At 32.6% G+C, this 23,352-nt stretch overlaps 1 protein-coding gene across 2 annotated transcripts in view; it reads right to left on the minus strand.

The window, feature by feature from the left end:
• SLC30A9 (solute carrier family 30 member 9) overlaps positions 1 to 23,352 on the minus strand; it is a 73,382-nt gene that overhangs the window by 18,974 nt on the left and 31,056 nt on the right. For both annotated transcript variants that reach the window (XM_016160747.2, XM_016160746.2), the window contains 5 exons: positions 19,526 to 19,584; positions 14,356 to 14,423; positions 12,150 to 12,252; positions 5,040 to 5,095; positions 2,498 to 2,633 (listed from right to left, as the gene is read on the minus strand). In XM_016160747.2, the coding sequence (XP_016016233.2) occupies positions 2,498 to 2,633; positions 5,040 to 5,095; positions 12,150 to 12,252; positions 14,356 to 14,423; positions 19,526 to 19,584 (422 nt within the window). The remainder of the gene's footprint in view (positions 1 to 2,497; positions 2,634 to 5,039; positions 5,096 to 12,149; positions 12,253 to 14,355; positions 14,424 to 19,525; positions 19,585 to 23,352) is intronic.

The raw sequence follows: 23,352 nt of genomic DNA on the forward strand, positions 1-23,352 counted from the left end.
TAGTCTATAGAATGTAATACTATGACTTAAGCTAAATTCATGATATAAAAGATGCAAAAATTACTTAATTAGTATACACTTTAAAAAAATTTTTTTTTTATTTTTTAGGTGAGGCTACCCTTGGGTGACCTCACAGACTGCAAGCACCTTGTCAGTTTACAATCCCTTAATTTTTGCGCCTAGAGCACCTGGTCTTTGTAGGTGGTCTCCCATCCAAGTACTAACCAGGCCCCTGCTTAGTTTCTAAGATCAGAGGGGATCGGGCTTGTTTAGGGTAACATGGCCATAGACAGTATAAACATTTTTTTAAAGTTCAAAATGAACACAAAGATTTGAAATCTAGGGTTATGGATATCAGATTCAGTAAGTTCCATACCCATATCCAAGCAACTTTTGAACTTGTCTGGATGCCCAGTACCAAGAGAATCTTTTCTGAATCCTGATTTGAAAAGACAAGTAGCTATAAACAGTAATCAATTTTTTAAAACACCATTTTTCTTTCAGTCCCAGGAGACTCTTGAATTAAATGAAGATATCAAGAGCAACTTTAATTCAAGGTACAAAGAAAGAGTTAACCTAGCAACACAAATTTAAAAAATTTTTAAATGAAATTCAAACCAAACATCTGTAGAATTTTCAACATTACCTTTTTAGACCCCTAGGCTTCCCTAAAATAGAGGTTTGAAAATTTCGAACTTAAGTACAATACTCTTGTAATTCTGTTGAGGAAACTGAGATTTTCGAAGGCTATGTGATTTGCTTGAGTACACAGAAATGATACCACACAGTTAAGAACTAGAATACAGGCTTTCCAGTTTCAATTTTAGGCTCTTTCTAATGAATCATGCTGCCAATCTGAAACACAGTAACTAAACTTCCCAATAATTCTTTTTAATTATCTATCTCCTTCCAGAAATGATTTAAAACACATTTATCACCCAATAAAGGGAGACAGCGTATATGAGCCAAGATTCCAAGATAATACCTAATAAATATAAATTGGTCTATAGTGCGTCCAAGCCAGATTTATTAACAGAATTGGAGTCTGATGGAGCCCCATTTAGTTACTAAAAGATACAAGAGCTTCTGAAAGCTTTAAAACGTATACACAATTGAAAATTTAACTAATAATCAATCTTTATTTCCAGAGCCATTGACTTCTTTGCCTCTATAAAGTAATATTGTACAAATTAGATGAATGCTGAGACAATGAGATTATCTATAAAGTGGCCAAACCACATTTTTAATTATATGATTATAAGAAATTAGTTAATAAAAATTGTAGAAAAATACTAATTTAATAGGCTTGTTATTTTTTAGGTGTATAGGTGTAACAAAGATGTTAAAATGAGATTCCTTCCAGTTGAGAACAAAGTAGGTTACAAGTATTTCCACATTCCAAAATGAAGTGCTATACCACCTTGCACAGAAGGTGAACCAGACCTGGTTTTACAACTCCTAGCTCCATACCCACTAGCTCATGTAAGCAGAGATGAGGTTAAGGAGGCCAAAAGTGAAGACTACTTTGGAGAAAGCTGTTGAGATTGCAGTGAACTATGTCTAACATACACCTGAAAAATAAATTTATAGGCAAGTCTACTAACTGATATTTGCTATGTCAGCAGAGTAGATGACCAGGTTTAGGGGGGTTAAAAACTGCACTCAGAACACGTAGGGCCTGACATGGAATTCTGAGTAGGGGTCTACCCAAGAGGCTTCTTGCCAAATGCAAAGCAACCTCAGCAGAAAAAGTCTGGGATTACACCACGAGATGCAGAAACTAACAGAGAGCGCTACATGAGCAATTTGTGCTTGTCAAGGAAACTAAAGTCAGAGTAGCCAAGAAGAGTAATCTTCAAGAAGTGCCCATTAAGGGAGGGGTTGGGGGTAAGGAGAAAACAGCTTTAAATCTCTACAAAGGACAGAGGAAACCAGTGCAAAATGACCTTGATGCTAGTAAAGAAGTACTTTCTTGTCACTTATCCCTCCCTACCTTCGATGATGCCAAAGCAATCTAGGGAGTAGGAGAAGAGAGTAGAAGCCTTGGGTGGGAAAATAAAGTGACCATGCTCCAACCCTTCCATTCCTCCAGTGTAAGCTTCCTAACAGGAGGAGGAAAAAGAGAAGCTTCAACTTTAAATAGAAATCCAAACTATGACTATCGCATGCCATGGGATATTTTAATTACTGATAGATTATTCTTGTTTAACAGAAATTACAGAAATTAATGAAACTGCCCAATATTTTAACCAAGGAGACAGAGTGCTTACTAATTGTACCTATATAGATATTCATGTTCAACATCATTGAATTGTATGGATTTAGAGGTCATGTTCAGTCATATTCTAAAAAACACAACTATAGATATGTAATCCTATATGACACAATGAAGAAGGTATATGTTAGCCTCATTCTTTAATATCAATATTACAAAGGCATTTTACTGTACTTAAACACTATTCTATATTATTTCAAAACTAAGGAGGAAAATAATTACCCAGAGAAGGGATTCCATTGGTTGAGGATTAAGCAATCCCATGATTCCATGGTACCAAGATAATCCTGCACCCATCATGAAAATACCAACACCACTAATTAGTGAAGCAATATAGCGCATATTTGAAAATCCATACCTAAAATATAAAAATGATAATTTATAATACATACAAATGATTTCTTTTCAAAATATGTTTCCTGGGTCAATGAAAAACATACAAAAAAATTTCTTACAAGATTAAGATATTATCATTTTATATTTAAGTGTAAGTGCCAAACTAAAATCTAATCTGAAAATCAATGAATAAAGTAGAAAAAACTACAAGATCTTTGAAAATAAAGAGTGAATATGATTTAATCCAGGTATTTTCTAATTCCTTTTCCATACAATCTGTTTTGATTTAGTACTGATACTTTACAATTATGTACCACAAATACTTTTAAAATTAATCTTTTTAAAAGTGCATTCAGATGTTTAACGAACAGGATAACATTTAAATTTCCTTGTAATGTAGCTCCTAATTGAATTATTTTGGTCTTCCTATATAGCCAATCAGTGATTTATATTACCTATAATTTGATGCGGGATATTTGTTGCTGGTTCTGATTAGTTTAACACATAGCAACTGATTACTATTATTAGGACTAACAGGTTCAGTTTCCTGGATGTTTTTATGACAAAATTTTTTTTTAAATCTCAATTATTTTCAAGCATCTTTGGTCATTATGTGTACTATTTTGTACTACTGTATGCACCAATAAAATACTGAGTATTAAGAAGTTCAAAAATATGATACACTGTAAGAGGAAAAGAATCACTCAGTATTAAAAATATTTACTGGAAAATTAACATAAACTTTATGGTACCCTCTGGCACATGAAAATTTAAGCAAGAATTTTTTTTTCTTTTTTCATTTATTTTCAATTAGCTGACACTGAATATTATTTTGTATTAGTTTTAGGTGTACAGTACAGCGGTTAAACATTTACATAATTTACGAAGTACTCCGTTCCCCAATTAGTCTAGTAACCACCTGATGTTATACAGTTATTACAATATTGACTATATTCCCTATGCTGTACTTTACATTCCCTTGACTATGTCATAACTACCAATTTGTACTTCCTAATCCCTTCACCTTTTTCATCCATTCTCCCAATCCCTCCCACTTGGCAACCATCAGTTAATTCTCTACGAGTGTTTCTGTTTTTAAACAAGAATTCTTAATTAAAATCAATTTTTAATATCTTGCAAAAATGCAATCCTGACAAAGGGAATTCTTAGAGTTTATAGATGTGACAGTGTTCTACCAGCTTGATTTAGAAAAATTTACTGTCTTCTAAAGTTTCCCCCCAAAGTAAAATATGATGTACATATTAATTTAATTTAAAGTAAATTAAGGTCTAAATTAAATATCATTACTTTTATGTGTTTTCAGGGAATTTGTAGGTTCTTACTGAAAATTTTAATTCTTTAGATCTGCACTGCGCAAAATAACTCATTAGTCACAAAAGGCTATTTAAATTTAAATTAGTAAAAACTAAATAAAATTTTAAATGTAGTTCTTCAATTGTACTACCACTTTCAAGTACTGAACAGCCACATGTAGCTAGTAACTATCATACTGAACAAATTTTTAGAAAATTCTATTGGGCAGCACTTATTGTAGATTAATGAATAACTTGAGAAGAAATCATCATAACCTAAAATTTTGCCCTGTTTTAAATTTTTGGTCTATAAAACTGATCAGGAAAAAAATTTTTCTTGAGATAGTAAAATATTGTAAACGATGTGTAATCTGCAGAAAAAAAGCTAGCTGTTGTTCACTATGCTAGCTTACTGATAGCTCCAGGATATTAAAAATGTTATTTATAAGAAACCAGTAGTATCCTCAAGTAAAGAAAGGCATTTATATAAGTGTTGAGGCAGACTCCTTTACAGAAATAAAAGTGCATTTTTTTTGGCCTTAAGATTGATCAAATTCTACTACTGAAACATGTTTAAAAACTGATACATGTGGAATTCCTAAGTCTTAACTGGTCATGTTAGAAGCAACAACAACAAAAAATCTGACATAATTCAAAATAATATATTCTAAAAAGCATACTCATTTTACAAATAATTAATTTGAAATATTGACAGAATACTATTTTCAAATCAAAACAGGAGGCTTAAAATAAAACATAGGTTTACTAGAAGTTATCGCTAAGATTCTTAGATTGAGTGGCCTATTAGTTTAAATATAGAACATATTCCCTTTGACCAATAATACAGAACTCTAAGATCAAAATATGTGCTTTGATTTTAATTATCAAATAGGAAAAGAACAAGATCTTTATGCTATGTTATAAAACATAAGAATATTTAAACACCATTTTCAAATTATATCTTAAATTTACTTTGACACAGCAGTGGAAGACATGACCAAATCTTTTAACACAAAATTACAGGTGTATAAACAGGAGATTCTAAAATACAGTAGCTTTACTTCAATAACTTGCCACTAAAACAAACAAAAACAAAATAGAGAAAATGTCCTTACGGATGAGTAGGATCTGGTGTTTGAACAGACTTACTGATGCCCACTGCTAGTAAACCCTATGAAGGAAAAAAAAGGTGAATAACCATTAGCAAGATGGGGAGAACAATGTGGTAAAAATCTACCTGGAGGGTACAATCTGACTATGACAAGAAATAACATACACATGTTCAACAGCCTAGCAATTCTGGTTTCTAATACTTACCTGAGAGAAATAAAGATGAATCCAAAGAGGTTCAAAACACCATTGCTTATAAAGATGAAAAATGTGAAAGCAACCTAAAAATACATATTGAGAAACGGCAAAACCAATAATGGTATAGCCAAACCATAAATTACTTCTATAACAGTTTAAAAGAATTGAGCTGGGATACAGCACTATGTACCGACATGCTAAAAGCTCCTAGACATACCATTAAGTGTAAGAGAAAAAAAGCAATTTTAGGAATAGTATGTACAGTACAGAAGAACTTAACGTTTTGTAGTTTTTATAAACTACATATAATGTAAAGCATAGAAAAGGTCTATAAGAACACAAATTTAACTATATTTATACTTGCGAGGAGAGAATTAGGATTAAGGTAATCTATATCTGTTTTTTATATGAAGAATAACTTGTATAGCTATATAAGACTAAAAATTTTAAACAGTATGTAGTATGTACGATACATACATTTCTAGTAGAACTGCAAAACTATGCATAGGAAGTATACATATCACTGTATACAGAGCAGTGATTACCTGGGGTGTGGAAGGAGGACTAAAGATGAAGTTATAGCTAAGATTTCTTAAAAAAAAAAAAAAAAAAAGGAAAAGAAAAAGAAAACCTAAACTAAATACGGCAAAAATGAGAGCATGATTTTAAGTTTTGATATCAAAAATCCTACTGTAAATACACAGAATGCTACAAGTTTTTTTCTACTGGATTCCCAAGGAAAAGAGGGTTAAAACTATTCAAAAGACAGATGATGGCTTTTCAGTGAATTAAACTAAGAGAATGAGAGTGAATTAAGAAAGACATGTAATTTTTAAAGCTGTACATTAAAACTGAAATATTCATTAATTCATACTATGTGTATGTTTATGTTTATTAAATATTCAATAAGTATTTAATCATTTTTAATTTCCTTAATATTCAGATGGCTTTACAATAAAGTGTGGAATATCACCAAGTATTTTATAAATTGAATATGAACCATACTTATTAGCCCTTATAAAAATATCACAGGGGTGGCTCTGTAGTGTAATGGTTAGCACGTCTGCTTTACATGCAGAAGGTCCTGGGTTCACGCCCCAGGTGCACACCGTGAGCGTGTGGGAGGAGACTCCCCACCCTCAGAGAACCCTCCTTAAGGGGAAACGGCAACATCCATAAGTTAGGGGTGGAAGTCGGGGCGGGGGGAAGGGAGGATTAAAGAGGGGGAGAAAATATATCACAGACTCCCTTATCCTGTTCTTCTTCAGAGGTAAGGTAGCATCAGTTATGTCTGATGTGTTCCCCTCCGGGCCTTTTTCTGCTATTTGCAATATGTGTATGTATTATATATAATACATATACATATAGATAACCTACATTTGTTTGGTTTACAACATTAATACTAACATCTATTGACTAAGAAGCATCATTAATGCTTCCCCCTCCATAATCACCTTTCATTTTCGGTTTTCCTTCAGTATCATACTATCATGCAACTGCTTAAATGCTCCCTTGGAATATCTTTCTAGTTGTTCTGCATGTATGAACTGATTATAGAAGACAGATCAATGACTGTGTCTTCTAAACACAACACTGAAAACTCAAGTGCTCAATAAGTTCATACAAATTAATACTAAATAATATACTGGGTATTATTCAGCAGAAAAGTTTTCTCAAATGAACAGTCACAGAAAGTGTAAAACTAGGTACCAAACTAGGTACCAAAAATTAGACACAAGTCTAATTTAAAAGTTGGAGATGTTTTAATCCCTCAAGATATAAAGATGATATTACTATGGCATAACAATGTTACAATGAATTAAATTTTTAAAAATATGTTATGTCTCAAAAGAATGTGAGAAATGCAACTGACATCTAGTCAGTAAGGCCCAGCTGAAATCTTTTTCATCAAAGCCTTTCTGACCACTCTAATTAAGACAAACTACTCAATCAAGGAGTTCTCAAAGCACTTGATATCTTGTGGTCTCAGCTTTTACTTAACTCTACTGCTGTTTAATCTGTTACAAAAATTATTTTTTCTAGTTACAAAACTCACACATGCTCATTGTAAAGAAATCCAAATAGTGTAAGAGACAGAATCCTTTAAAAGTTTGGAGTATGTTTCAGACTGTTTTTATATACAACTATATATAGTTTTTTAATGTTGCTTCTGTATACAAAGACAGTACCAGATTTCAGAGAGGGCGTGTGTGTGTGTGTGCTTAAAAATATGAGCACAATCTATATAATATCTCTTTGTACTTTATTTTATGGAAATTTTCTAATGTACAAATGGATGGATAAAACAATAGAATATTCAACAAACCCAAGTCATCCGTCACTTGGCTTTGACAATTACAAATGTATGACCATATTTGTTTTATCTCATCCATACCTACTCCCCCATGAATACTCTGAAGTAAATTCCAAGCTTCAGACCATTTGATTTTAAATATTTTGGATGACTCTCTAAAAAACTAAGTCTTTAGAAAATAGAGTCACAGGGCCATTATCATACTTTTAAAAATTAATACTAATTCTTTGTTATCAAATCTTTATATAGTAATCATGTTTTCACGTATGAAAACTTTAAATCCTGAACTACAATTCACATACAATGAAATGCACAAATCCTGAACGTACAGTTGAGTTCTGAAAAATCCACAAACCTGAAATATATATTCCTATAGACACCTCAAAAAGTTCTCTTGTACCTCTTTTTAGTCAGTGCTCCCCTACATCAGAAGTAACCATTTTTTCTGAATTTTTAAACCAAAGATTCAAGTTCTACTTAGAACTTCACATAAACATAATTGCACAATAAGTATTCTTTTGTGTTCACCTTTTTATCGAGTATATTGTTGGATATATGCTTCTGACTGGATAAGTATTCCATTTTTTTTATTGCTACATAATATTCCATTGTATGAGTATACTGAACTACAATTTGTTTACCTCTTTCCTGTTGGACATTTGAGTTAATTCTAGATTTCTGTCCATAAGTAATGGTACTGTAAACATTCTTATACATGTCTTTATAGACATTCATTCCCATTTTTCCTGGGTAAATACTAAGAACTGCTGAGTTATACAATAGGCATATGTTTATAAGAAACTGACAAATGTTTTCAAGAGTGGTTTAACATTTTACACTCCACCAGCAATGCCTGAAAAGTGTGGTTGCTCCACATCTTCACCAACATTTGGTTGTCAGGGTTTTAAATTTTAGTCATTATACCAGATATGCAGAGATGTCTTCTTGGGATTTTAATATACATTTCCTAACGATTAATGGTGTTAAACACTTTTTCATGTGTCCACTGGCAGCCATTCATGTATCTTTATTTGTGAAGTACCTGTGCAAATATTGAGCCTCTTAAAAAAATTGGGTTGTCTATTTAATACTGAGTTATAGAAGTTCTTTATATACCTTGGATACCAATCCCTTGTCGGATTATATGCTTTGTAAATATTTCCTCCCATTCTGTGGCTTACCTATTTATTTTCTTAAGAAATATCATTTAATAAAATTTTTTAAAATTTTGATGAGGTTTTAATTTGTAATTTTTTTAATGGTTTTGTGTCCTGTTTAAAAAACTTTCTACCTACCCAAAGAAGATATTCTCCTAGGTTTTCTTCTAGAATACTTACTTTTTGCTCTTACATTTGGGTCTATGGCCCACCTCAAATTTGCATATGGTCTGCGGTAGGAGTCAAGGTCCTTTGTTTTTTTCTACAAGGATATCCAATTTTTCCAGCACCATTTTGTCAAAGAGAGTTTTATTTTCTTCAACAATTACACTGAATTGCTTTGGTGCCTTTGTCAAAAATCAATGTAAAATGTAACTGTGATCCTCTATTCAGTTCCACTGGTCTGTCAATCCCTGGGCCAATACTTCACATTGTCTTAATTACTGTAGCTTTATAAGTTTTGAAGTCTTACAAACTCCCCCCGCACCCGCCCGCCTTTTTTATTTTTTTCAAGATTGCTTTGAATATTCTGGGTTCTTTGCATTTCTACATAAATTTTAGAATTTATTCAGTTTGTCAATTTCTATTTTTTAAAAAGTCTGCTGTGATAATGGAGTTGTATTAAATCTACAGATTTAGTGATATTTGACATTAACACCATGGCATCCAATTCATGAACATGGTATATCTCTCCATTTCTTTAGGTCTTCTTTAATTTCTCCCACTCATATTTCAAGTCTTAAAGATCTTACACATCTTTCATTAAATCTACTCTTAAGTATTTAATATGACTGTAAATAAAATTTATTAAAAATTACTTTGTTTGCTTATAGTAGAAATGAAATGATCTTTGCATATTAGCCTTCTATATCTATTGATTTTGGGTACGGTACTAACCCTATATTCCTTGAATACTCACTTGATTATGACATATCATTTTTATATATTGCTAGATTCAATTTGATTATATTTTAAGGATTTTTGCATCTATGTTCGTGAGGGATATTGACCTGTATTTTTCTTTCCTGGAACATCTGTGTAAGATTTTGGTATCAATGATGTTATGCTGACCTTACTAGAGGAGTTGAAAAGCATTTCTTTCTTCTTTATAAGTTTGTGTACTATTGGTATTATTTCTTCCTTAAATGTTTGATAGAATCCTCTTGATACTCTTCCACAAGTCACTGAAGCTCCCTTCATTTTTTTCAATCCTTTTTCCTCTTTTTTCCTGAGCATGAATATTTTCTACTGTTATATATGAATGTTTTCTACTGCCATATATTTAAGTTCAGTGATAATTTTTTCCAGGGTCTAATCTGCTATTAACTCCATACAATTTTTCATATCAGATACATTTTTCAGTTCTAAAAGCTTCATGTAGTTCTTTTTTATATCTTCCATTTCTCTTGTCAATATATTCATGTTTTCCTTTCAACACATGAATGTAGTTGCAATAGCCATTTAACATCCTGGTCTGCTAATTCTATTATATGCCAATTGAGTCTATTTCCATTAACTAATTTTTTTCCTGGTTTTAAGTCAAATTTTCTGCTTCTTGGCTGTCTACTACTTATTTTTAAATATGCTGAAATTGTAAATGTTAGACTGAGTGTTATGATGATTTTTCTGTTTTTCTGATAGAGTCTCAGGCTTTATTTTGGCAGATTAAGTTACTTGCAGATCAGCTTGACTTTTTAGAGCTTTGTCAGGGAGGTTCTAGAATAGCCTTTGCACTGAAGATAGTTTAGCCCTCTACTAAGTATTGACCCTTCTACTGGCCTCTGTAATCAATAAGGATTCTATTTTCACATGGTCAGAACTTGATGTATCCCAGCCCTTTGAGAGTACTCTAAGAATTACTCAGCTTAATGCTTCCTGCTGGTCTTACCCTACACTTGTGTAACTTAACATTCAACAAAGACTCAACTCAAGGAAAACTCCATGCAGACTTTCCCTGCCTTGTAATTTCTAGCCTCCTCAGACCCGCTAAACCTTATTTTTGCCTTCTCACCTTAATGAGACTATTATCTCCACTCCAGTTCCACTATCCCAAATGTGCCTCCAAGCAAAAATCTAGAGATCACAGAGGTTCAATTTGTTTCCCTTCTCTCACAGATCAAGGTCTTGTACTTCCATTGTCTAATGTGTGAAAACATTGTTTCATATATTTTGTCTAGTTTTTAGTTGTTTACATCAAAAGACTAAATCCATTCCCCATCAGTCCACCATGGCTGAAAACATAAGTTCTTTACATAATGTTCTGTAATTTTTTATACTCAAATTATCATGTCATTATTTCAGGTCAGAATATAGCTTTATCTATCACATTCTTTTAAACCTCTGAATAGTAGTTCAGAGTGTGGATACTAAAAAACTGTATTTAATGTTTTAAATAACAATAATGAAGCTAATAATCTATATGTATTTCCTTGTCCATATTTACAATTTACAATTATTTACAATAATTTTACATTTCAATTTTCTTAAGTTCACATAAGCTTTCAATGAAATATATATTATGCATTATATATCTTCCCAACCTCTCTCCCCACAACTGACTGGGAAAATATTATATCAATCGTAGTTATTATTTACTCTATAAAATTAACTCAAGGGAAAGATTTGTTAGTACTGATAGCAAATGTTCAACTTTTCTCACTTTTCCAAAGAGTTTTAATCCATTTGACAGTAAGTTAGGCAAGTTCTTGAGGGGTTTCATTTTTAATTAAGATTGCTCTCCCTACTCCTCAACACTTTATTTTATACTTTGTCTTAAATATTCTTAATGAACCTGTTATCTTTTACTATAAGTTCTTCCAAATTTGTTCTTAAATAATAAGAGTATAAATACATACATAGAGACTGAAAAGGTATTCTCTTAACACACCACATTCTTTAAAACATGAAATGATAGGCAGAAATTTCTATTGTGTTCTTTAAAAAGGTTAGGTTTGCAGGACTCGAGTATTGGATCAAAAAAGGTATTTTCATTTTATAAAAATCATTCTTCATTTGCAAATTCAGGAAAGGAATTCAAAATACTAGTCTAATATGAAAATCGTTTTAATTCATCAATCACATGACTAATTTGCATTATTATTCCAATAACTTAACTTCATTGGCTTTTACAGTTATAAGAATTCATATTCAGAGATCAAATTTCCACCTAACGTAAGAATCTCTTCCACAAAAACTTCTGCCCAAACACTTAGTAACTGATTATCTTATACTTCATACTCCACTGCTGGAAGTTCTTAAAGCCTAACAATCTGATTTAAAATACTATGATCATATATCTATGCACTTCATCACTCAAAAGTGAAATAATTTTCTTTTTCTTCTATATGCCGAGTATATAAATTATTCAGTTTTGAACAGGCTAACTTTTAACTTAAAGCAGTAAAAAATTACTTTAAAATTAATAAGAAAAAAGCTTTACTCCTCACCTGATTACAAGTATCAGATAAAGAGTGTACAGCTTCGGAGAACATACTTGCTGAACCCGTATAAATCCAAGCAAGAAATTTAAAGAAGCAGTTTAATCCATTGCTGGAGAGAAAGAGAAAACAATTTAGCATTGGTTTGGACAAAAATTTCTACCAAAAGCTTACTTAATTGACCATATATACCTCTATACTAGGTTCTGTTCAAAGTAAATTAAAAAGAATCAATAGCCTTCAAGAACGTATGTTTTATGCAACAAGAGTACAAATTTGAAAAATACAGATTATGGTATCATTAAATACTCAAATGAAGAGGCATGATGTATATGAGCAAATTAAGTGCATTTTGAAAACTGATGAGAAAAAAGGATGTTCTATATTTACACAAAATGAAATTAGAAAGGAAATGATATGTCTTAGGTAGGTAAAAGAAGATCTGCACTAGATAATGCCCAGTAGACCAGTGTTAAAGGCAAGACTTTGGTGAAGATCTGTTTACTTAAATAGGCAGATGCCAGAGGTGAAGATAAATCTAGACCAAGCAGTCTCTGGGTCATACTAGAAGATCACAGATGCTAAAATAAATATGATTAGCTCTGAACAAGGCAGCTGCTCAAATTCCAATAGTAATGACCAGTATGATTTATTTCAGCCACTATACTAGTAATTTACCATGTTTTATTATAATCTTATTATACAAATATTAACATCTTAATTTTATAAATTAAGCTACCCTTTTTCCCATTCCTCCACTTCGGATAGTCTCAAAAGAGTTATACTATTCTTGCTGTCTCAGTCTTCCTTACTTTTTACTGTCTTCAATGTACTGAACAATGGCTTCTATCTCCAATAGCTCATTAGACTGTTCTTATCAATATCACCAACTGCTTCATGTTATTAAGTTCCTAGAAACATTTTAGCATTTCCTTAATCTCGCAGAAGCATGTGCCACCATTTTCTTAAAATCCTCTCTTCTTTGGCTTCCATAATGCTCCTGGTTTTCTTCCTACCTTGCTCCTTATTTTCCTCAGTCTCCTGTGCTGGCTCTTTTTCTTCCACCCATTTCTTAAATGTCAGCATTCTTCAAGTTTTTTTTTCTTGAGGGCTTTTTCTTCCTCACACTATATGCATTCTCCATGTAATCTTAACTATGCTGACAGCTTTAATTATCATGTATATACTAATAACTCTCAGTTCTAAATCTCTACTCCATCTCTCTCTCCTGAGCTTTAGACTTACATGTATAATAACTACAAAGTACATATTATGTACCAGGTACTATGTTAAGCAGTTTACATATATTCCGCATATCCCTCTGATGAAGAAAACTTTAATTGCTAACCCCGTTTTACTGACACACACACACACACACAAAACAATGAATTAAGCCTACAGAAAACTCAAACATGAATTCATCATTTCCTTTGCTTCCACCCTGTCATTCCTTTCAGTGTACCTCCTCTCGGTGAGAGTGCAATAGCTATCCAATTGTCCAAGAAGCTAGGCATCATCCTTTACATACTTCCTAAATACTTGCTGAATCTAACCATGTTTCTTCATCCCTACTACCACTATGTTAGTTTGGTGCATCATCATCTCTTTTCTGTATTATTGTAAATGACTTCATCTAGTTTAGTGCGCCTCCAATCCTTTAAGATACGAATTTTGTATCTCTAGACTCGACCACAATTCCTGACATATGTTTATATACATATATATAAAATAAAAGAACCAATGAATTATGGAATTAATGCTTTTAAACATTTTTAAATAATTCAACAAAATGAATAAAAAATAAATAAAACAACAGAAATCAAGAAGACAGAGGAAAAGCATTAGCAAAAGCATTAATTATGTTCTACTAAGGGATGGGGGAGAAAAATAAGAGTGCAGATATTCGTTAGTAGCTATAACCCAGGTTGATTTAACTACTCTAAAAATAACCTTGGCCAATTCAACTTTTTATAAAAAAACTTCTATCAACTTCAATGAAAATAAGAGAACTTTCAGATAGCAATTGTTCTTATATCTTAACCACATCAAAAATATACAAGAGCATAGGTATCCATGTGGATTCTTCCCCCATCAATTTACAAAAACACAGACTTGTATTCAATTTTCTCCTAAAATAATATAAACTTCTAACTATTAGATACCAAGTAATAAATGTACATATTTAAGAATATATACATAATATTTCAGTACTTACATGCAAATGGCAACCATCACCACTTTTCCTGGCCCCTTAAAAAAAACTGATGTCATTCTGGAACGTGGCTATTAAAAAAAACAAAAAAAAAACCCTCTAAAATTTTCTGGAGAACCATTTTAACACTTTAACAAGTGATCCTGACACCCTGGAAAATATCTATCAATCTCTCTAAACAACCACGTTTACTTATTTCTTTTTCTCCAGAATTTCGTCTAATGAGTGGAAAATGGAAATCCAAAGTATATCTAAGTCCTTTTCGAGAATCTTGTTTATGTTTTTCTTTATAATTCATTTCCTGACTACTTCCGGAAAGGATATGATGTTTACATAAAAACTAAAGTGATAAAAATGTACTGAACTAAACTGATTTAAAAATTTTCCATTTCTTGAGCAACTTAACTTTTAAACTAGGAACAAACAAAGCCAACAAGTTTGCTGCTCTAATAAAATTCCTGACTATTCTCCAAAGACCTCAAGTGATAATCATGTGTTTAATTCCAAAATAGACCAAAACAAAAAGAAACAAAATAAGCAGACAAACATATTCAGGGGAAATACTTTTCTTGAATTAAATGTCCTTTTGCTGTGTTCCCTGATTATATACTTTTTTTTTTCTCCTGCTCTTTCCTCTCCCTGGAATGCTATCATCTTCCACTACAACGTGTCTAAGTTTTATTCATCCTCTTCCATGTCTGGCCAAGTCACTTTTGTATGTAAAGCCTTCCTTGATCCCCCACTGAGAATACTCTCCTACACATTTAGTGTTGTACTTTACATTTATATTAAAACACTTTATATATTCTGCCTTAAGTCATTTATTTAAGAATATTTACTATGCAGCTACTATATGCCTGGCACAGTTCTAGATGCTGAGGCATGAAGGTAAACAAAACCGAGTCCCTGCCTTCACAGATCTCACTCTAGTACACGAAGATAGAGGGAGTAAAAACTCCATAAATACATAATATCAGATAGTGATAAATGTAAAAACTGAGAGAATAATGGGTGAGGGCAGGGTGTATGCTGTAAAGGATTATTTTATAGCTAGAGTAATCAGGGAAAGAAGCTCACTGATGAGGCAAACATGAAAAAATCTGAAAGAATGTTTAAAGTAGAGTATACAGCACCTTCAAAAACTCTTAAACAGAAATGTTTGGTGTGTAGAAAGGATAAAAATAAAGCTGGTGGGGCTAAAGCATAGATAGCAGAGAAAATGGTAGGTTTTGAGGCCAGAGAAGGAGGCAGGGGCCATATCCCATAGGATTTTGTAGACTATGGTAAGAAGTATAAATTTTATCCAATGGCAAAAAGAGGCCACTGAATAATATTAAGCAGATCTTTGATACACTATGATTTATGTTTGAAAAAGATATCGTTTATGATGTAGAGAATGAATTATGGGGTAAAGGTAGAAAGATCAGTTAGGAGGATAATCCAGGTAAGAGATGATGGTTTAGACTAAGGTTTCAATAAGAGACATCGTGAAAGACAGTCATACTAGGTATCTTGTTTTGGAAAAAAATACTAATGGGCCTTACTAATGGATTTAAACATAAAAGCACTTATAATGACTCTCTAGCACTTACAGGGTGAGCAAAAAGCAGAGATTGCAAAGGTGACAGAGGAAGAATTAATGAAGTAAGAAGAAAAACATAAAAAGACTATTTTGGGCTTCTACAGAAAAGGTGCTGCAAGGAATAGGAATACTTGCTCCTGGTGGCAGGCGACTGAACACTTCTTCCCTACTTCTCTGATATCCATGAAGAGAGATCGCCCTCACCCCATATGTTGGCCTCTTGTGCCTAACTCTCCCCATCTCGTCACTGGTCTAAGTTTGAAGTTTAGTAAGGGGGTTGACTAAGTTTAGTAAGGTAGGTAAACTAATTTAGGGAGAGAATGTTGGACATTCTTGGCTCCCTCCTTTATTTTGGGATTTGGTACACATTCTCTTCTGTTCTTTCACGGCTCTATATCTGGGAAAGAGCATTTCAGTTGGCTATAAATCACTGGGGAAGTCTAAATCAGGAAAGTCTTTAAGATCTAATGTATTGGTCTGGATCTTTAAAAAACAACTGAGGAAAACAAACAAGGAGTGAAACTTTAGGTTAGTAAGGCCATGCCATGCAAGAGTTTGTTCTTGGTTAAGTCACTATAGCTTATGGGAGTTTTTAGCAAGCAAGCTACAGTGGCTTTCAATAAGTAGAAATAGCCCACATCAAAAGTACAGGTCCTATAGGACAGCCTACTACAGCTTAAAATTGATTCTAACTTGCACCTTGGCATGGTATAGGCAAGAAAGCTGAGGCAGAATTCTATTTCAGTATGAGAACTAAATGCCTTATTTTTTTAATTTTTTTGTACTTTATCAGTGTTTTGCAGTCAGGTCTGTAGGGGGAAATTTAAAGAGCACCTTCTAAATTCCCTGTAGACAATAGAGCAAAAGAAGGAGCTTCAAGTTTAAAGTATTAAAAGCCAACTCTCAACAAACGGTGTGTAATTAGATGTCCCAAATTCTATTTTGAACCACCTTCGAAGACAAAGAACTAGGCAGGGACAAACCTTGTACATTAGTTTCAACTTGAACTTTGATTTATAAACTATACATGCTGACCACAGCTCTGGATTTCTGAGTTCTACTGTTTAGTGATAAAAAATAGTGTGTTTTACTATAATGACAATATGCCATATCCTTTGAGCAGAGGAAGAAAACTTCAATGAAATTATCGTAGCAACAGTAGAAAATGAATATCAAACAAATGAAAAAACGAGGCTTAGAGTGGAAGATGAGAAAAGATTTCTTTAGAAGCAAGGTCTGAGAACTTATGGAATAAACAAGACAGATAGGGAAAGGAAATGAGATCTTTAAAACAAGAATAGAACATTATAATAGGAAAAAGATCTATTTTGATAAAGGCTGTAGAAAAGGTGAAAATGTGTTAGTGGTAACTAGGTCAGAAATAGTAACAAGGTCCAAGAAAATTTAGCAGTAAGAGAAGCGAACTGTGGAAAAGCAGGAGATCAACAAGGAGCTAAGATTCACAACCTCTTGGGAAAGCATCCTGTTACAGCCACACATAAATTCTTTAATAAAAGCAATTGGAGAACTGCCCCTTAAAGATCAGAATGCCCAAAATGTTGATAATTATTAAAACTATACTATACCAAATATCTATTTATTCTATTTCTGTATATATTTGAAAATTTTTACAATAAACAAGTTTTTTTTAGTACTGGAACAAAAATAAAAAATTTGACTAGATTTTAGAGAGAACTACTAGGAAATTTAGCACAAAATACTCGAAGTAATACTGGTGTATTTCAATATGATTCTATCATTGCAAGTTGATGCTCTGAAGAACTATTCCAAAAAGTTCACAGAATTAGGATTCTAAAGGAAAGGTACAGCAAAGTAGAAATCTATTAAAGTGACAATGAGAAATTAGATATTAGAGGGTTAGATATTGTTCTGATGAGAGAATGTTTTTGGCAGAACATAGTGAGTTCATACATCTCGCAATTGGAGTTTCCATAAGACAAAGAAAAACATAACAGAAAAACAAGTGTCTAAGTCAGAAAGAAAAAAAGTAAAAGTAAAGAAGGTATTCCTGCAAGTGAACTAGGTCTATATATTTTAGAGAAGGAAAGCAAACATATTCAGTAGTAGAGTGAATGTTGCTAACAGGGACATGAGAACAGTAGGGGGAAATGAAATACTATAGTCTTATAGTGTTACCACAAAATAAAAAAAGGTGTAAGAGAAAGAAATTCTATTCACAACCTGGAACGTTTCAAGGCAGAGTATTAAGTCTTCAAAAGGCCTCTAGTGATACAGATTTCAGAAACCAACAGCTTCTATTCAAAAATCTGGTGAGGATGACCTTTCATGTGAAAAAGACATGAGGCCAGGAATAAATCTTCTCAAAAACAGGTCTCACCAGTCTAAATAATTCCACAGCAAGATGCAGTGGCAGTGCCTTTCACAGCACAGAAGTGAAAATACTGGCTCATAAGGCCTATGAAGTCTCTACCACTGAAGAGAATCCACACCTTCACTGTAGCACTAGAGTGCCAAAAACATAGGGCTCAAGTAGGAAATGGAAATTAGTAAGCTGAATAAACGGGAAAGAAAAGCATTTCAAATAAGCTATGACTAGAATTGTTAACATTTACAATTTCTAAATTTTGCAAGAACAGAGCAACATATCATATGTAACTCAGAAGGAAGGAAACAATTTGCACAGTTAGCCTCATTTCCAGATATGGCAGTCACTTCTTGATAAGGAGATACCTCCTAGCTAAGTTTATATGCAATGTTAGACATGACTACTTGACATCTTGTTGGTGTTGGTGACTCTGGTAAGAGCCATTTCAGTGTAGTGGGTATAAAAGCCCAACAGAAGAGGATTCAGAAGAGAATAAGAGGTGGGACGATAAAGGCAAACTTTCAATACTGGTACCCAATATTAATCTCCTTCTAATAGGAAGGAAAACAAGAGTATTCTGGCACACACGTGGAAAAGTTAGTAGATCTGGTAATGGAAAGTGAGGTACTTTCATAGATTACATCTGTTTTTTCAATAAAATATGAAATAATGTTGTCAGCTGAAGAGTAAAGAATGGAGTTATAAAAAGTTTGGCAAGAAAAGATATTCAACAGCTATCTCAAAATGGGAAAGTGAATATACTATGGAAGTTTAGCAGACTGTCAAGTAACAATGAGTGTCCACTGATTTTGTATACTCTTATAATAAAGAACAATAAAAATGGTTGTGTAATTTTCTCTTCCAAGGGCTGAACTACTGAGTTAGAAATGGCGGTTTAAATGTTTAACCAGGGTTATGAGTAGGAGAGAGGATAAGGAACTTAAAGGTAGATATGACTGCTGAATCTTACTAAAAATCTAAAAAAATAAAGTCTTCCTCCTCACTTATATCTATATACTTATGGTTTACAACACAGTTCTCCATTTAAAGAGAACTTATATCCCAATTTTTTAAATTTCAAAAATATCAGAGAGAAGTAAATAGACCGTAATTCAGTAAATTACAATGTGTTCAAGAAAATCTTGAATTAGGATCACAGACATGCCAGAATTTCACAATGAACTAACACACTAGGATTTCACCTGTGCAAGAGATGCATTACATTAGCAGAAAGATATACTTACCTTGGTGTTTCCCAGGAAATCTCTATATTCTCTTAATATTTTTTGGTTTCTAAATAACCCTAAAGAACAGAATTACAAAAAGCATTTAGCTCACACATATTCTTATCTGTCACATTTTAGATTAACACAACAATTTTAAGACTATGTTAAATACGCTCTATTAGCTACCAGCAAAAATATCAGGTTATTATAAGAAATCCAGATTTGCAACTCAATTAAAAAAATAGGCAAAGGACCTGGACAGACTTTTTCCCAAAGATAACATACAAATAGCCAAGAAGCACATGAAAAGATGTTCATATCACTAATCATCAGAGAAATGCAAATCAAAACCACAATGAGGTATCACCTCACACCCATCAGAATGGCGACTACCACCCCCCTGCGCCCCCACTAAAAAAAACAAGTGTTTACGAGGATGCGGAAAAATTGAAAACCTTGCGCATGTTAGTGGGATTGTAAAATGGTGCAACTGTCATGGAAAACAGTATGGAGGTTCCTCAAAATATTAAAAGCTACTGTGTGATCTAGCAATTCCATTTGTAGGTATATATCCAAAAACAAGAAAGCGGGGTCTAAAAAAATATTTACATACCCATGTCCACAGCAGCACTATTCACAATAGCCAGGGAGTGAAAGCAACCAAAATGTCCATGGACAGATGAATAAACAAAATATGATAAATACAATGGAATTTTACTCAGACTTAAAAAGGAAGGAAATCTTGTCAGATGGATGAACCTTGAGGGCATTATGCTTAGTGAAATTAGTCAAAAAGACAAATGCTGTATGAGTCCATTTATATGAGGTATTCACAGTAACTGAATTCATAGAAACAAAGTGGAATAGTAGTTACCAGAAGTTAGGAGAAAAGAGTAAGAGGAGTTGCTTAACAGGAACATTTTAGTGTTATAACATGAAAAAGTTCTGGAAAAGAAAAGTTTCTGGAGATGTTTCATAACCGTGTGAATATCTTAACAATTCTGAACTGTACACTTAAAAATTGTTAAAATTATGAATTTTATGTTGCATTTTTTGCGACAATAAAAAAAATGGGGAGAAATCTGAATTTGTATAATGGCAGTTTGAGAAGATGCTCTCCTCAAAATTACCTAAAAAATATGAGTGATTTAAGCTTAATGTAAGAACCAATTCTTCATTTTTAACTCAAAGTTCAAAAATACAGGAAGAAATATTTTCCCATTACTGTTTTCCCAAATATTGTAATTTTAAATATTTTCTTTATGTACAAAGTTTTAATGGCATCATTATTTTAAGAGCAAAAGACTGGAAACAACTTATGGAGAAAATGATTTATAAACTATGGTATAACCCACCCTCAAAATGCAGTTTTATAAAAGAAACAAAGGAATGTCTCTATTTACTGCTAGAGAATACTCACCAGGACAAGAAAAAAAAAAGGACAGAAAGCATATATACTATGTCTTATTTATGAAAGGGAGGATACAGGAGGGTTAAAACCTTTATGCTATTTTATACTTTTTAAATGGAAAAAATAACCCTAAAACTAATTTTTTAAATGGTTACCTATGCAAGAGAGAGAGAATAAAGTGGAGAGGACAGGAATGGAAGCTAAATTTCTCTGAAGTATTTTGTCTCATAAATGTGACTTTGGAATCATGTGAATGTGTTACAAAATGATAAAATACAAATAAATCAAAATTATTTCTAAAAATCCAAACCAAAATGAAAGAAATGAACCTAATTTTATATCTACTTGATGGTTTATCCACACAGAAATTTCAAGTGATTTTAAAACAGAAATTTGACTATATATATCTAGTAGAATATATATTAAAAAGAAAAGCAAAGAAATCTTAAATCACTCTGATAGCAATAACATTGATACTGTTATTTTGAAACTACACTGATTTCTCTCAGTACGAGTATACACATAAGAATAAGACAAAATGTAATTACTTTAATTGTTAATGAATTAAGAAATAAGATTTTCAGTATGATACAAAAAAACGAGGAAAAAAAAGTTAAGTTTATCAGAATAACCTATGTATTTTCTCTTAAGAAAAAAAATATTTTCTATCCCTGTCCACTGAAAGATCTTAAAAATATGTCAATCTATTAAAAATGAGTACCCCTAATGCCCAGAGTATGGTCTCCCAATTTTATTTCCCACTAAAAAGAAAAGGGCCTCCTTTTAGAAATGGCTGATTCCCAGTCTATGGCAAGAAATATGTAAGATGAACCTGAAATATCTTACTGTACCTAAAAGCAAAGATGCTTCATTGTACTAGGGTTACAACAAAAGAACTTAGTAATCAACTTGAGGTGCTTCCACTGGTCAACAATGGGAAGATTTAAGCACCACTACGTTGCCTACTTTGTTCTTTCCTTCCTTGTGTCTTCTCTATCCTCTTCTACTTTTCATTGATTTCCTTCTTATCCCACTGCTCCCCATCTTGGTACTGAACCCCATACTCTCAAAAAATGCTCTCTACCCCTTTTCCAGTGTTACTGACCATAACTGTCTCACAATTTCCACTTAGAAATTTTAACAACTCATCAAGGGAAGGAAATATTGTTACCTTTAAACCTTGATCTTGCACAGAACTTAGAAATATAGTTAACGGATTCAGAATTCTCCTAAATAAAGCTTGACTGTCAAAGAAATATGTATACATTTTTTTGCAGACACTCCGCCTGTATCTCTACTTTAATCCTACCACATTTACCATATCTGCTCCCCAGAATAACAGAACTATAACTATGGTCTGAGTATCTAATTCCCCAATACAATATGCCCTATTCCACCAACATTTGATCAAATCTAAATTAGCACTTGTATTACCTAAAAGAAACCCATATAGAAGCCATTAACTAAACAGTATGCCAAAATTCTGGGGCTCCCTGACTCCAATGTGTATTTTACTTATTGAAAATAAATATTTCACTCCTGTGGATTTAAGTGCAGCTCTCTTTAATATATCTAGTGTATCTATAGATAAAAAGATAGTCAACAACTGTTTGCTTCTTCTGTGAGGCCCCTTACATACTAGGATTCACCGACTCTTTCATACTTTTTAAAATGCTAAACAAATGATTTAAAGAACTTGAATTTTGCAAGGAAATCTATACTTATTCAATATGCAGATAACTTAATATTATATAGTCCGGGCTTACGAAAATCTCAAACATATTCTTTATTCCTTCTGACTAGATTAGCTAAAAGACATGTTTTTGATTTTGTCAAGAAAATTATCAGAAGGTCACTCACTTTCTTTGTCAGAATTAAAGCTCAACCAAGAAACAACTGAGAAGATTATGAAGACTGACAGTCTACTACAGGCAGTGGACAATAAACTTTTCCAAACACTATCACATGAACGAACTAAAACAACAGCTGATCTTGTAGAGATATACGCTCAAATATTTATAGACAAAATAATATAATACCTGGACAGGTTTTACAGTAACTCAGTAGAATGAAGATTAATGAGGGGGCTATAGATGAAACAAAGTTGGCCATGTGTTGATAATTATAACACTGCATGATGGGTACTTGAGGGTTATTATACTTTCCTCTGTACTTCAGAATATATTTGAAATTTCCCTACTAAAAGGTGGGGAAACAAAACAAAATGTAAAGAAATATTAGGAAATACTTAGATCATATAAAACTAAGTGTTAAAATCCACAAAGAGAGGAGGAAAAAAATGGTGTAGATAATAGAGGCTCTGTTCATCCCTCTGGTGACCAAATCAAAGTTGTGATGGAAACAAAGAGCAAGCAGCAAAGAAAAATCACCTGGGATCTTGATGAACAAGCCATAAAACTAGGGAGAAATCCAA

The sequence above is a fragment of the Rousettus aegyptiacus genome, unplaced genomic scaffold (genome assembly GCF_014176215.1).
Source record: "Rousettus aegyptiacus isolate mRouAeg1 unplaced genomic scaffold, mRouAeg1.p scaffold_m13_p_10, whole genome shotgun sequence".
Classification (NCBI taxonomy): Eukaryota; Metazoa; Chordata; class Mammalia; order Chiroptera; family Pteropodidae; genus Rousettus; species Rousettus aegyptiacus.